This window comes from Rhincodon typus, chromosome 3, assembly GCF_021869965.1.
Source record: "Rhincodon typus isolate 14 chromosome 3, sRhiTyp1.1, whole genome shotgun sequence".
NCBI lineage: Eukaryota > Metazoa > Chordata > Chondrichthyes > Orectolobiformes > Rhincodontidae > Rhincodon > Rhincodon typus.
Genome location: NC_063334.1, coordinates 77,013,618 through 77,030,043, shown reverse-complemented (window position 1 = coordinate 77,030,043; position 16,426 = coordinate 77,013,618). Strand labels below are relative to the sequence as shown.

The 16,426-nt window shown below is 41.1% G+C and overlaps 1 protein-coding gene across 1 annotated transcript in view; it reads left to right on the top strand.

Moving 5' to 3' along the window:
* The window catches only part of krtcap2 (keratinocyte associated protein 2), a 149,175-nt gene extending 133,793 nt beyond the window's left edge, over positions 1–15,382 (top strand). The window contains 1 exon segment of the mRNA XM_048593678.1: positions 15,268–15,382. Within this exon segment, the coding sequence (XP_048449635.1) occupies positions 15,268–15,382 (115 nt within the window).
* The last annotated feature ends 1,044 nt before the right edge of the window (positions 15,383–16,426 follow it).

Below are 16,426 nucleotides of genomic sequence, written 5' to 3'. Positions count from 1 at the left end.
CAGAACATTCGATGGGCAGAATGGCCTAATTATGTGCTTATATCTTATAGTCTTGTGAACTTATAATAAATCTCAGCTCATGTGTATGCCTACTGTATTGTAATTATTGCTTGTTAAAAAAAAGGAACTTATTGCTCTCAAAATGTATATCTGGGGTGCCATATTTACAGTTGTACCGAATTCATGTGTTGTGTAAAAGTTTCAGTGTAGCTTTAGCATTTTTGAGTCTATGGGCAGAATCTGATGAGGGATCTGAGTGATGTGGGATCTGGTGACATGTTTTGCAGAATAGGGCAACTAATATAGTGAGGCCCATCTTGATGATGAGATCACCTTGCTCTATCTTTTATGCTTCTCATATGTCATGTGATGATTTTCTTGTTAGGCAGTGGCAATGTGCCAATTGATGACCATTATTGCTTGTTAAATGCATTGCTAATAGCCCAACTCACCTCTTTGACATTGACACTTTGATGACAAGGCCCAGAGTCTTGTCATAGTTTTCAGCAGTAGGTCAAATGGGATAGCCGTTGATCAGGTGTGTCCTGGCACACTAAGTCGCAGGTACGTAGGTCAAATGGGATAGCCGTTGATCAGGTGTGTCCTGGCACACTAAGTCGCAGGTACCAATCCAGGCTCTACAGGGTGGTCAGAGATAGGATCCTCTCTTGTAAGGGGTGAGGAGCTGAATAGTGGCCAGTTCTGTCTTGTTGTAGGCTGCTTTCCTCCTGGAGTGAGAGAGGCAGATTTTATGGGAGCTGAAAGTGGGTGGCAGAGCTATTGCTGCTGGTGTGTCTGGGGAGGTTTCCAAGTGAGTGCATAGGTATCCTAGAGGGCATGGTGCATTAGTGGTGTCAGAGGCTGGGGTAGGTTAGATTATGATGGGAAGATATTGCAGGCAATAGTGACAGTGTTAGATCATGAGCCTTGATGGGACGTTGTACGGAATCAGGGATACAGTGGGTGTGAGGAAAAGGAGAGAAGATAGTGGATCATTTTCTGGCAGAATGGAGAAGACCATTGACCTTCTTCCCATAGTGTTGGGCATTGCTCTAGAAGGCTGAGATGGCTTTAACCTGGTGGCAATCTCAGAGGAGACTGGTACGGCTTCCATTTCCGGTCCTGGGGGAAGAGGAAGTCCCACCTCTGCAACACCCCATTCAGCAGGATCCCCAGGTACCACACCGCACAGGGCCTGCCAATTTCCCATCATCAGCAATCTCTGGGGCCAATTTTCATACTCATGCCAGCCAGCTATAGACTGACAGTGAATTGTCGTATTCACAATCAACTTTTAAAGATGGCCAGGGTACAAGGGATGCCAGTGAATTCTGAGATACCCTTTGAGTAATGAGTTTTGTGGAACATCATGTGCTAAGATGTGGTTGAATCGGATGTGAGAGATGTCAGGGGTGAGCTTGCTAAAATAGGGTAAGAGAACTTGTTAAGTCTCCTGGCAACAAACCTGCTGAAACACTCAATCAAACTCAGACCTTGCAAGAAAAAAGTAAGATTCAGCCCTACTTGCATTTGTCTCAGACTTGTGGGAACCAAAAGATTTCACAGTACCATGATCAGATTCTATGCATAGCATTCATCTCTGATTCACAGCATGACTTAAAGTTTATTTTAAGCAGTCTTATTACAACAACAATGAAACATAGCATAATATGTAAGAAATGCACATCTTTATTTGCTGTCCTCATGACTGACGGGGAAAAGTACAAAACTCATGTTGTAAACTAAATAGAACTTCTAATTGGGCTAAGTTGATATTCATTTATAATCACAGTCAAGGTCTTTAACTGAGGCCAGTATAGCAGAGATCATTAACATTAATGTCTATTTTGAGAAACAATAGAGCTGGATTTCCTTTTTCTTTTTAAAAAAAAGAATGTTTATTTTTTAGCTTAATTTATGACCTGATAATAAAATAGTGGGAAACTGTTCTTTTCAAATATGCACTTCCTGAAAATGTGACTTTATTAGCTACAATAAGAAATGAACAATGATTCTTTTATACTTGTACCCGTATTAATGATTTTTTAATGCTTCTAAAGCAACTAATGAGCCGCATGACTGATCTGACTATCTAAAAAAGTTTATTACTATAACCGTGAAGTGTGTAGTAGTTTTGGAAAATGGATCAATGACATTACGATAAAAAAAACATTTTAGTGTAGGCCATATGTGTACTGATAACCTTTGCAATACATCATTGCATTCAACTTTTGAATTATATTAGGGAGGAAGCAAGACTGGTGATCTGTCAACACAAGAACAAAGCTAATGGTAACTGCTCAGAGAATGTGACTGAAAGTCAGGAATAAGTTGGTAAGTTAGAAGTTCAGAGAAGATATAACTATCACTGTAAAGCAGCAGATTTAAATGAGAAAGTCAGTAATGGTTGTTATATATTCAAGGAATGGCATGGATGAACATTAGCAATGATACAGCAAATAAACAAAGAGTTATGAGAGTAGTGTGTAACAAATTTTGCAGCCCAGCTAGTACATAACTTACACAAAGAAGCAATAGTTGGTTTATCCAGGATGGCTGTAAAATAGTCAGGTAAGGGATCCAAATATGCCAGTTGTAATGTCTTCAAGAAATACAGGGATTCTGGTAGAGGAGGTATATTAGCATAAGTGATTGAAGATAAAATCACTTCAGAGATGAGAAAGGCTATAAGAGGAAAGTAGGCAGTGGACACTTTATGAGTAGAATTAAGAAATAGGGAAAAATTCAAGACTTCAGTGGGAGTTACATATTAAGCTCTGGCAGCTGTGAATTGGTTGAATGTGAAAAGGTTAGCCAAGCATGTATTAAAGGTAAAGTGATTTAATGGGGCATCTTAAATTCCATATAGAGTAGGATAAACAGACAAGCTCGCATCAGAAAGAATACATTTGTTGACTATTTTCAAGATAGTTTCTTGCAGCAATCTGTTGTAGATACAATAAGGGGTTTACACCATAATATATTAAATAATCAACAATAAGACAGAATTAATTAGTGGCCAAATAGTGCTTGGACATTTATCAAATTACATCCATAATGTGACTGAGTTCAATGAAGCATTTGAAAGAGAGAATTGCAATAACGCTGCTAAGATCCAAGATTGTACATTTAATTAAAGCTGACTTCAAGACAATCTGACAGAAACAGCAAACCGGTATATCTGTTAATGGGTAAAATTATAGCCAATCTGTGGGAGATGTTACAAAAATTAGCATGGTACAGAATATATGCCTGAGGAGCAAGGGACAAAGATGTACTTGCCCTAAGGAGCAGACAGGAAAGAACAAAGATGCAAGTGACGTACGAGAATGTGAGTTAAAAGCAGAAGTTGGCCATTTTGTCCTTCAAGCCTACTCCATCATTCGATAAGATCAGGGTTAATCTGTTTGTCTTCTGAATTCCACATTCCCATCCAGCCCTGTTAACCTTTGACCCCTTGCCTAAGAAGAATGTATCTAGATCTATTTTAAAAATATTTAATGTCCCCACCTCCATCACCTTTTCAGACAAAGAGTTCCAAATTCATACAACCCTCTCAGAAAAAAAAAGACCTCTTCATATCTGTTCTAAAACGGTGGCCTCTAATTTTAAAACAGTGTATCCTAGTTTTGGACTTGCCGACAAGGGGAAACTTCCTTTCTATGCCCCCTTGTCAAAAACATTCAAGGTCTGGAAAACTTCTAACACTCAACTTAATGACACTTTGAAACTTGGAGTGAAGTCAAACCCAGCTTGTTCAATCTTCGTTATGAGGCAACCTGCTCATTCCAGCTACCAACCTAGTAAACCTGCTCTGAATCACCTCCAACAAATTTACATCCAAACTGAACTGAGGAGCCCAGAACTACAGGCAGCATTAAAGATGTGGTCTCATCAATGTTTCACTAAAGCATAATATCCTACTTTTATTTTCATTTCCTCTTTTATACAAGCAATTAGCATTTTTAATCACTTACATATTAACATTTGTGACACATGCACTAGAATACCTATATCCCTGTACATTTATAATTCTGCAGTTGCTGGTCCAGTTCAGTTTCTGCTCACGGTACCCCCCAGGATGTTGACAGTGGTGGATTCAGACATGTTAATACCATTGAAAGTTAAGGGCTAATGGCTAGATTGTCACTATTGGAGATGAGCATTGCTTGGCACTTATATTGTGCAAACATTACTTGCCACATGCTAAGCACAAATATTGTCCAGGCCTTACTGCATTTAGACATATACTGCTTCAGTATCTGAGGAGTCACAAATGGAGCCAAATATTATGCAATCATCAGCGAGCATTTCCACCTCCGACCTTATGATGGAGGGAAGGTCATTGATCAATCAATTGAAGATGGCTGGACCTAGAACATTACCCTGAGGAACGCTCGAAGTAATGTTCTTGAGCTGAAATGACTGAGCTCCAACAACCACAACATCTTCCAATATGACTGTAACCATTAGAGAGATTTTTCCCTGATTCCCATTGACTTTAACTTTGTTAGAGCTCCTTTTTGCCATACAAACATATGAAATAGGAGTAGAAGTAGACCATTCAGCCCCTTAAGCCTGTTCTGCCATTCAATAAAGTTTTACTTGATGTTTGTGTTTCAAATTTCACATTCCCATCTGCTCGCAATACTCAGTCAAACACTGCCTTGGTGGCAAGGGCAGTCACTCTTGCCTCACCTCTGCAAAAGGTTATGTTCCAGTCAATGGGAGAAATATATGAAACAGCAAAGTGCGACCATACAATCTATAAAAAGAGATACGAAAATGAACATAAACACCTTTGGAAAAACAGAGCTGATTAAGAGCATTGTTGGCTCCTTACAATCTGTCTATGATGACATAATTAAAGATAAGGAAATGTGAAATGACTCTGCATTGATATTTACTTAGAGAATATTGCAAGGAAATTAATATTGACTCAGGAATGAACTCATAATTTGTGGAAGCAAATTAACAGAAACAGAGGAAATAATTTTAGTTATGAGTGTCAAGCCTCTACCAAAGAGCATTCTTTTTTTTATTCATTCACAGGATGTGGGTGTCACTGGCTCAGGCAGCATTAATTACCCAGCTCTTATTTCCTGTGAGAAGGTACTGGTGAGCCAGCTTCTTGAACAGCTGCAGTCTTTGGCATGTAGGGATACCCTTAGTTCAGTTAAGGAGGCTGTTTTTGGAGTATGCCCCAGTGACACTGAAATAATATCTTATAGCTCCACGTCAGGCTAATATGTGACTTGAAGGAAAAATCTTTCCCATGCATCTGCATCGCTTGTCCTTCAAGGTGGCAGAGGTCACAGGTTTGGAAGCTGCTATCAAAGTAGTCTTGGTGAATTACTGCACTGCCTCTTGTAGATGGTACTCACAGAATGGTTTCTATCGTACTATTTTAAACTACGGATATTGCAAATGTCCGAATTATGGTCATTCAAAGTTTTCTGAATTTGGGTACTTCTGTAGATTGGAAAATTGTTATTTAAGAATCTAGGAAATCATAGACCAGTTAACCTTAACATCTATTGTCATAAAATTACTAGAGCTCTCAATAAAGAATAGGATGACTGAATACCTTGAAAATTTGTAGCTGATCAGAGAGATCCAGTAAAGATTTATAAAGAGTAGGTCATTGCTGAGAGACATGATTGAATATAGGTGATAATGTAATGGGCATAGGTATTGTTGCAATCACCATGGAATCTGATAACTTAGACAAAGAAGTTTGAATTTTGCAGTGACAACACAAAGAACCGAACAATGTGATTCCACATTTTAAGACTTTTACTGTTACAAACAAGGTACAGTCAATATGGGACTAAACATTATTCAGTGGCAACAGAAAAAATATTCCCCAGTAACTTTTAACCCAATTGAAATCTCATGCCATGTCTCATTACATTCCATTGTCAATAGAAATATAGTCCGTGTATAAAGTTCAAAGCTCCTGCTGGCTTTAATAAGATCTATACTTCCTTCCACCTGGACCAAGCAACTAGCACCCTTTGAAACCTGGTCCCCTCATTCAAACTTCTGAGCATAATCTTACAGATTTGCAGGAGTATGAGACCGTTTGACAAATTCTGGTCTTTCACTTTGTATAAACATTTTTTCTCTGAACAGACAATCTGTGTTCATCAGCATTTTGGTTGGCGATAAATCCAAAAGCAGTCCTTTTCTTCAACTTGGAGCACCAAGATCTGTTGTGGGTTTTCTTTGCTGAGAATGTATGTACAGCCAGAGAAGTTGCTCCTCGTCTGTGTTGAGGCTTTAGAATTTGCATCTTAATGTCAATAAGTTAAGATTTGAATTTGTGTCCCCATAAAAAAGGTCACTTGAGTTTGTTGTTAGGCAGATTTCATAGGGAGTCATATCTCTGTATTCAAACTATTCAATTTTATTTTGTGTACAGTGCTTTTATGGATGTTATCATTTGATGAAGTCCCTTCAGAAGAGACCGAGGGGTTCAGGATAAGTGGTTGTTTGAAAGTTGCTTTTCAGGTAGACAGGGTGGTTAAGCAGGCATATAACACGTTTGCCTTCATTGCTGAGACCTTTGAGAATAGGAGTTGGGACATCATGTTGAGGAGCAGGTAGGTAGGAGGGAAGATGGACAGGTCAAGGAGGTAGGGATGAGGCTAGTAGGTTCAGTTCTTGACAAACGACAACGCCTCCCAGTCGTGAACCACTTCAACGCCCCCTCCCACCCCTTGGATGACATGTCCATCCTGGGCTTCCTCCAGAGCCACAACGAGGCCAGCCGAAGGCTAGAGAAACAGCACCTCATATTCCCCCGGGAACCCTGCAGGCCAATGGTCTCAATGTGGAGTTTACAGGCTTCAAAATCTCCCCATCACCAAACTCATCCCAAGACCAGCCCATCTCAACCCAGCTCCTTGACCTGTCCGCCTTTTCTCCGTCTTATCTGCTCCCCCCACCCCTACTTCCTACCTATAGCTTCATCCCTGCCTCCTTGACATGTCTGTCTTCCCTCCCATCTACCCGCCCATCCCTCCTCACTGACCAACCCCCATCCCAGCTCCCTACCTACACTCACCTTTACTGGCTTCATCCCTGCCTCCTTGACCTTACCGTCTTCTCTCCACCTATCTGCTCCACTATCCCCCCTCTATCATTGCCTTCCACTCTCTCTATTTATTTCAGAGCCCCCTTCCCCTCCCCCATTTCTGAAGAAGGGTCCAGGCCTGAAATGACAGCTTTCCTACTCCTCTGATGCTGCCTGGCCTGCTGTGTTCATCCAGCTCCAAACCTTGTTATCTCAGACTCCAGCATCGGCAGTTCCTACTATCTCATCATGTTGAGGTTGTACAGGGCATTGGTGAGGCCACCTTTGGAGTACTGTATACAATTCTGGCCACCCTGTGAAAGGAAGGATATTATTAAATTGGAGGGAGTTCAGAAAAGATTTACCAGGATATTGCTAGGACGAGAGAGTTTGAGTTATAAGAAGAGGCTGGATAAGCTGGGACCTTTTTTTACTGGAGCATAGGAGGTTGAGGGTGACCTTATAGAATTTTATAAAATCATGAGGTGCATGGATAAGGTGAATAGCAAAGGTCTTTTCCCCAGGGTAGGAGAGCTCAAAATGCAAGGGCATATTTTTAAGGTGAGAGGAGAAAGTCTTAAAAGGGACCCGAGGGGCAATGTTTTCATGTAGAGGGTGATTTATATGTGAAATGAACTGCCAGAGAAAGTGGTAGATGCAGGTACAGTTGCAACATTTAAAAGTCATTTGGATGAGTACATGAATAGAAAGTGTTTAGTGTGATATCGTCCAGGCACAGACAAGCGGGACCAATTTAGTTTGGGATACTTGGTTGACATGGATGAGTTGGACTGAAGGGTCTGTTTCCATGTTGTATTACTCTATGACTCAATAAAACTGAAATTAAGCTAGAATTAAAGCTCATGGAGTTGAGGACAAATTATTAGCCTAATTAAAGGTGAGCAAACAAGTGGAAATGGGTGACTGCAAGTCAGTTAAGGAAGACCAGGCAAGTAATGCAGGAATACCCGATATGCATCTTGCTGTCCAACTGATATTCAGTCTTAATTAATGCTGAGTGTGATAGTTCATCTGGTGAATACAGTTAGACACAAGCCTATGACACCATTTGTATCTGAACGAGACAATGTAGAATAATCTTAGGGAAACCAATAGTGACATGGGATTTGATAGGGGAACATACTGATATTGTTGAGGTTGCAGATATGATTCTAGGATGACATACTGTCTCCCTTAGGCATCTTAGTTCAGTAAAAGATGTAAGACTAAACCCACCTATAACAGGCAGTCAGTTTAATATTAATAGTGGACAAACTATTAAAAATGATAACATGGGACAAAATTAACTCACTTGGGAAATTGTGAAATCTTTAGAGAGAGGGCAGAAAATATTTGCAAGTATGGATCAAGTAACAGTGACATAAATTATGTAGACATTTAAGAACTAGCTCTCTTTAGAGAAGATTGTGAAGAGATTTATTGAGGTGTTTAAAATCATGGGACATTTGGACATAACAGGTAGAAAAGAGTGTAACTGGTGATAGAACAAAAATTTAAGGAAAATTGCAAAAAAATCTGATGTGAAATGACAAAAAATATCCTTACACACACTCTGATTTCAGAGTGCTGCCTGAGAGGTTGCTGGATATAATTTCAGTCTTGACATCTGAAAGAGGAATTGGTGATCCCCTGAGGTGAAAAAACATTGCAGACCTAAGAGGAATGATCTGGGGTGTGCGATGTGTTGTATATGGCCCTCATAGGGTTAATACTGAGGAGTGCCTTCAGGGGATGTGAAGAAATTGTTTTTCCACCTAGATGGTGTGGGAATCTAGAACTTACTGTCTGTAATGGTGGTAGAGGCAGAAACTCTCATAACATTGAACAAACATTTAGATTTACACTTACATTGCCAAAGCATACAAGGCGCTGGGAAAATGAGATTATAATATTTAAGTGAGATTGAATCAGAGATAGTAGGAACTGCAGATGCTGGAGAATCCGAGACAACAAGGTGCAGGGCTGGATGAACACAGCAGGCCAAGCAGCATCATAGGAGCAGAGAGGCTGACGTTTTGGGCCTAGACCCTTCATTAGAATAGGGGGAGGGGAAGGGGGTTCTGAAATAAATAGGGAGAGAGTGGGAGGCGGATAGAAGATGGATAGAGGAGAGGAAAGGTGGAGAGGAAACAAACAGGTCGAAGAGGCGGGGATGGGGCCAGTAACGGTGAGTGTGGGTGGGGAGTTAGGAAGGGGATAGGTCAGTCCAGGGAGGACGGACAGGTCAAGGGGGCGGGATGAGGTTAGTCAGTAGGAGATGGAGGTGCGGCTTGAGGTGGGAGGAGGGGATAGGTGGGAGGAAGAACAGGTTAGGGAGGCGGGGACGAGCTGGGCTGGTTTTGGGATGCGGTGGGGGGAGGGGAGATTTTGAAACTTGCGAAATCCACATTGATACCATTGGGCTGCAGGGTTCCCAAGCGGAATATGAGTTGCTGTTCCTGCAACCTTCGGGTGGCATCGTTGTGGCACTGCAGGAGGCCCAGGATGGACATGTCGTCTGAGGAATGGGAGGGGGAGTTGAAATGGTTCGCGACTGGGAGGTGCAGTTGTTTAGTGCGAACCGAGCGTAGGTGTCCTGCAAAGCGGTCCCGGAGCCTCCGCTTGGTTTCCCCGATGTAGAGGAAGCCACACCGGATACAGCGGATGCAGTATATCACATTGGCAGATGTGCAGGTGAACATCTGCTTGATGTGGAAAGTCTTCTTGGGGCCTGGGATGGGGGTGAGGGAGGAGGTATGGGGGCAGGTGTAGCAATTCCTGCGGTTGCAGGGAAAAGTGCCGGGTGTGGTGGAGCTGGAGGGGAGAGTGGAGTGGACAAGGGAGTCACGGAGAGAGTGGTCCCTCCGGAAAGCAGATAAGGGTGGGGAGGGAAAAATGTCTTTGGTGGTGGGGTCGGATTGCAGATGGCAGAAGTGTCGGAGGATGATGCGTTGGACCCGGAGGTTGGTGTGGTGGTACGTGAGGACGAGGGGGATTCTTTTTTGGTTCTTATTGCATGGATGGGGTGTGAGGGATGAGTTGCGGGAGATGTGGGAGACACGGTTGAGGGCGTTCTCGACCACTGAGGGAGGGAAGTTACGGTCCTTGAAAAACGAGGACAACTGAGATGTACGGGAGTGGAATGCCTCATCCTGGGAGCAGATGCGGCGGAGGCGAAGGAATTGGGAATAGGGGATAGCATTTTTGCAGGAAGGTGGGTGGGAGGAGGAGTATTCTAGGTAGCTGTGGGAGTCGGTGGGCTTGAAATGAATATCGGTTTCTAGGTGGTTGCCCGATATGGAGACAGAGAGGTCCAGGAAGGGGAGAGAGGTGTTAGAGATGGTCCAGGTAAACTTAAGGTTGGGGTGGAAGGTGTTAGTGAAGTGGATGAACTGTTCGAGCTCCTCGTGTTGTCTATAATATTTAAGTGGTTGTTTTTGACTGGCTCAGAATTGATGGGCCAAAAGGCTTTTTTTTCTATGCTGTAGGTCTCTGTGACCATGGCTATGACAATAACAATTTGGCTCTGGTTGCCATGGTGTAATGGTGAGCGGGCTGGTTTCTGAACCCTGTGATCTGAGTTCAAATCTAGGTGTAGTCTTCTTCCTGGTGAAGGGAGTGACAAGCCTTGGAAAGTCTCATTTAAGGGGTGGCACAGTGGTTAGCACTGCTGCCTCACAACACCAGTGGACCCAGGTTCAATTCCAGCCTCAGGCAGCTGTCATTCTCCCTGCGTCTGCATGGGTTTCCTCCTGGTGCTCCAGTTTCCTCCCCAAGTCCAAAGATGTGCAGGTTAGGAGGATTGGCCATGTTAAATTGCCTGTAGTGTTCAGGGGGATGGGTCTGGGTGGGTGTGCTGATGTTCTGTGTGGACTTGTTGGGCCAAAGGGCCTGTTTCTACACTGTAGGGATTCTATGATCTAATTCACTGAATTTATGTATCATAGATTGCCTGAGAAGCTAGACATAGAGAAAACAGAAAGGTAAGCTGTGTCTTGTGGCATCCTATAGGGATCTACTTTGAAGGCTCAACTACTTACAGTATTTATTAATGAAATAGATGATGGGATCATTCAAATTACAAAATTTGTCAAAGACACAATGATAGGCTACTTGTCTGGCTGGCACTTTTGTAAGGCAGCAAATCCTCTCCAAAAAGGGCAGAAATCTCACATTAAAGCTGTTAATACTGCTTCCAGCATTAAATTGATGTGGGGCAGATGTTAAGATCCTGAATGGTTGCTCCACCTACTACCAGCTTTTAGTCCTGTAAAATCCACTAGTTATATGTTATGTTACCCAACTACCAAAAACACTCCTTTAAAGGGAAGCAATGACCTGCAACCCAATGGGTCATTAGTGGAGGGAGTGTTTGTTTGAGGTGGCTGATCAGATCCTAATCAAGAAAACTGCAGTGTGCTGACTAACGTGTGCCTTCTTCAGTGCTACGTTAGCTGCACCTATCCAAGCAAATGGAGAAGATTTCATCATATTCCTGCCTTGTGCTTTGCGCCTAGAGACGTTTTGAAGGAGGTCAAAAGTAGAATTAATCACTCAGAAAATACAGTCTCTAATGTGTTCCATTCCAATAGAATTAAGATTTTTCCTTTTATTTCTCTCTTCTGTGGTTTTTCTTTGGTGGCCCAGAGCAGGGATCCAGTGACTAGCGTGCCCGAAGCAGAATGGGGGCAGTGGCCCGGTGTGTGAGCATGAAGGCATCCAGCGTTCAGACCAAGTTGAGGCCCCTGCACTGGTCTGAAGAGAGACTGTGATGTTTTTTTTTTAACTTTGCTTCTTGTTTTTTTTAACTATGGTTATACTGTGTATAACTGCCATGTAACTTATCTTCTTCATTTCTCTATTCTGTAACTAAGGATTGTACCTAGGTACCCTGTACCTAAGATGGTGCTGTGTGTTGGTGACATTGTTGCACTGTAACTATTCTTTAACTGAAGATGCTGTACATAGGTATCTTTGTACCTAAGATGCGCTGTAAGTGACAACTTATAAACTTCTCACTGTACTCACGTGAGTATGCGACAGTAAAGCTAATTCAAACAAATTTAATGAAAAGAAAGCAAACACACTTCATCTCACTCTCCGCTTTTCGCACACTTTCAGGAACCTGACCATTCAGTTCTGCTTCGTTGTTCTCCTGCAAGGAGCATTGTAATGCCAACCCTCCCATGTTTCCATTCCAATTTTTCTGAAACAGTCACTTCAATTCCCTGAACAGTCACTTCAATTCTGTTATTGTGCCATCTGTAATTTGTCATAAATCTCTTGATCAAGCCATCATAATTTTTTTCTGTATGTGTTATCCCTCAGTGAAATCATTCCTACCAGCATGACCCAACCTGAGATGTTTGCTGATAAGATTAACTTCAGTAACTTTAACACCAGCATTGCCTTCAAAACAGTCCCAGTATTGCTGTACAGGTACCTCTAATCAACTGGTTCAGAAATTTTATTACACCTCTGGAGCAGGTGAGACTTGAACCCAAGTCTCCTGGCCCAGAGGTAGGGGCACTACCACTGTGCCACAAGAATCCTTATTCCACTATTATATGCTGTGAATCTATCCACCTATGTTTACTGCAACTGAATAATTACAAACCTGATGACATCGTGCTGATTTTTAAATTTTTCTATTATCATTTCCACTATTAGTCTGCGTTCAGTTGATCAAATGGTGTGTCTTTTTCAGTGTCAGGTTCAAAATCAAACTGTGTTTAACTGTCAACATGAGCTTATCTGGTAAATTTTCTTCTCTGAGTCAGATAATCGTGGGACCATGTCCCACTGTACAGACCTGCAGAACACAATCGGTTTCCTTCTCTTTCCTTCAAATCCTCTTTCCATCTACTCAGGAAAAATCATGTATCCAAGTTCCACTCTACAGACTTAGGCACATCATCTAAACAGACATTTCAGTGCATTAGCAGTGGAGTTCTTTTACTGTCAGAGCTGCTATCTTTCAGGTGAATTTTTAAGTTGAGGGCATCTCTCCCCTCTCATGTGCTCTCCAATGCTTTCATAAAATCTAAATATTTCCAAGTTATGATGCAAGTGTCCATATGTAAAGGAGATGACATATTTTCATTAACCTTGTCCTTGTCAAGCTCCCACTGACTCTGTCCCACAGCAACTCAAATTCAATGTTATCTTGTTTACAAGTGCTTTTATGGCCTTAACTCTTGCTGTCTGAATATCTTATGAACTCCCTGCATATATCCTTCTATTCTCCAGCACTTATTTACTGCCTGGTCCACACTCACTCTGTTTTACTTTCAGTTGTTGTTCCTTGAGCCATTATGTCCCAGAAGTTGTAAGTATGGGCTAAATTGTTTTGGCCCTTCATTATTTTTTCCACTTACCCATCAGTACTCAGTAGCTTCTTCCATCTCATTCTTGAACATGCTGAACCATTTTCTTGCTTGTTATTCAGCTGTTGACACTTTACTCACACTGTCTGACACTTTTGATCACCTGCACAGACTTATTTTTCGACACTTCTTTCACATCATTTGTATGATTTTTTGATCTCTTTGCCCTTGATCTTTCTGCCTAAGAGAAGGGGCTACGCTCCAAAAGCTTGTGATTTCAAATAAATCTGTTGGACTACAACCTGGTGTCGTGTGCCTTCTGACTTTGTCCACCCCAGTCCAACACCAGCACCTCCACACCATTGTTACAAAGATTGACATTGTTTTTAACATTTCCAATTATATTTGTTAATAATTTTTGGAGATGTGGAGATTCTAAAATCAGAGCTGAACATGGGTTTTAGCACATTCTAACAAAATGACATTCCTTTTGATTCATATCTACTTTCTTGCTAATATTAACAAATAGGTTTTTTAAATTTATTATAGCCCATTTATCCCAATGAATATCTGCATCATATTGCAAATTGCAGCATATTTACCAGCTATATAAAGCTCACCATAAACAAGGTGTACCGTCTGAGGACACCGCCCCCCGACCCCCAACTACCAGGCCTCCACTGTAAGCGAGATCTGTGATGTCATCAGGTCATAAGTAAGCTTTCAAAATGTAGAACTGAAAGCAGATGTCTCCATGTATAAGCTTGATTTATTTTTATTATGTGTTCCATAAAAAGATCCAGACCTTAGTTTTCCCTTGACACACAAGCCCCAGTGGATGGTTTGCATCAGTTGTACCATCCCAGGAATTTTCTCTCACCACAGCATTTGTAATAACTGTACAATTTTGTCCATTCAATTGGAAATAATATACATTTAAATTAAATTCTGTTTGAAATAAAAACTCTCCACATATTCTCATAACTTACTTTTGTGGCTGTAAGTGTACTGGAAATGTATCAGAAATTATACAGTCTAACATACAAATTACATTAAATGGATTTAGATCAAATTGAATTTTAAGGCACAACTTTCACACTGCAAGTGATTTGTACCTTCTACTGAGGAACAAAGCAGACTTGATAAAGATCAAGAGGTTGTAGTAATGCTGATGAAAATGCTGAGGAAATTCCATTACCCTTGAGCTCTTGCATTGAGAGAAGATGTTATGGTAAATGTATGAGCCACTTAAAGGTGACTCAGGTTTCTGAGGAAGTCTGGCGATAGCACTGAGAGATGAAAGATTTAATAGAATTTTGCATGAATAGTGTCTATGTGCAAAAAAACACTAAAGTTGAATAAAACTTCCTCTTTCCCAAAAGGGTTTCTGTATTCACATCAAGAACATTCCTTTCTCTTTGTTTTAGCTGTTTTGTAATGCCGCTTTAGCAGTCTTGTGTTTTTCTTAGAACTGGTAATTTGATTTGCTGGTATCAAATTCCCACGATGAAATTAGATACACCATTTACACGTCCAACCATTACAGCTAATGACCAGCTCTTGTACTTGAACTTAATCGCCGTCCTGTAGTCAAATAAACAAGTGTCTGGAATGTTAAATGATGTTTTACTAATCCCCCATCTGCACTGAGAGGTGTGAGTTCAACAGACTTACATTTGACTCTTTGATTTGACAATGTTTATGTTGAGCAGAAAATAGTTTACATTAGCAGTGTAAAAAAGCATTTTACAAACGGAGTAAAACACATCTCATCAGTATTGAACTTCATTGGAATGCAATGAGTGTGATGTGTAATTAATGAATGAAGCATTTGTACTTTAAATGATAATTTTCTTTTTACAGTTTAGTGTTCTCCTTGGTGCAACTGTACTTCATCAACCAGCTTTTCAGGAACATTTATCACATTTGAGAAAGTTTCGCTGTGACAAAAGAGATTAAAGGAAGGAAGAGCAGTTGAGGCAAGCTAAATTTTTTTTGTGAACTACTGAGTCAATAAAAATACTCACAGCATCTAAACTGAAAAATTGACAAGTGTGTTTTCATATTTACATGAAGTAGGGGATTGTAAAAATCATTTATAGAAAAATTGGTGTTTCACCCCCAAAATAATTCTGATTGAAGCAAAGAAAATTATTCTGCAGCAAGGTGCTCAATAATGATGCCAATAGTTTTGATTTGATCACATGCAGAGTTAGAACTGAAATATAATGGTGAAAAAAAAACCAGAAGGGTCTAGGCCCGAAACGTCAGCCTTCCTACTCCTCTGATGCTGCTTGGCCTCCTGTGTTCATCCAGCTCTGCACCTTGTTATCTCAGATTCTCCAGCATCTGCAGTTCCTGCTACCTCTATTCAATATATGACAGTTAAGGCCATTTTCGTTTGTGTTTTTCACTGAAGAAAGAATGGAACTTTGAACTCATGGGAGCCCCACTACCTGCAAGATCCCCTTCAGCTAATACACATCCTGCCTTAGAAATATATTGCTGTTTATTCACTGTCAATGACCCAAAATCCTGCGACTCACTGACTAACAGCATAATGGATGTGTGTAGATGATAAAGATTTCAATAGTATAAGAAGGGTGTTCACTACCACCTTCTCAAAAGCAATTAATGATGGGTAATAAGTATTGGCCATGGTTTTGATTGCCACAAGTCATGAACACAAAGTAAAAGTTTTAAAACTCGCAAACTTAACTTGAGGTACACACACTTTATCTACGTAGGTCCCACTACAGTGCAAGAGTAACTTCATGACCCCTGCTCTATACACCAAGATCTTTGTCGACTTGCAGAGGTCTTTATTGTCAAACACCCACTACTAGTGGGCTAAGAAGGCTTTAGAAGGCTAAGCTAGCACTGTTGATCCGGTATTAGATTTCGTCATCAATGGTAGTCCTTCGAAAGCGGTGTCTGCCTAGGTATGGAAAGTGCTCAATATATTCCAGAACCCCTCTTCAACCTCTGGGGAGATAGAATATTTAGATTTCAGCATGTTACA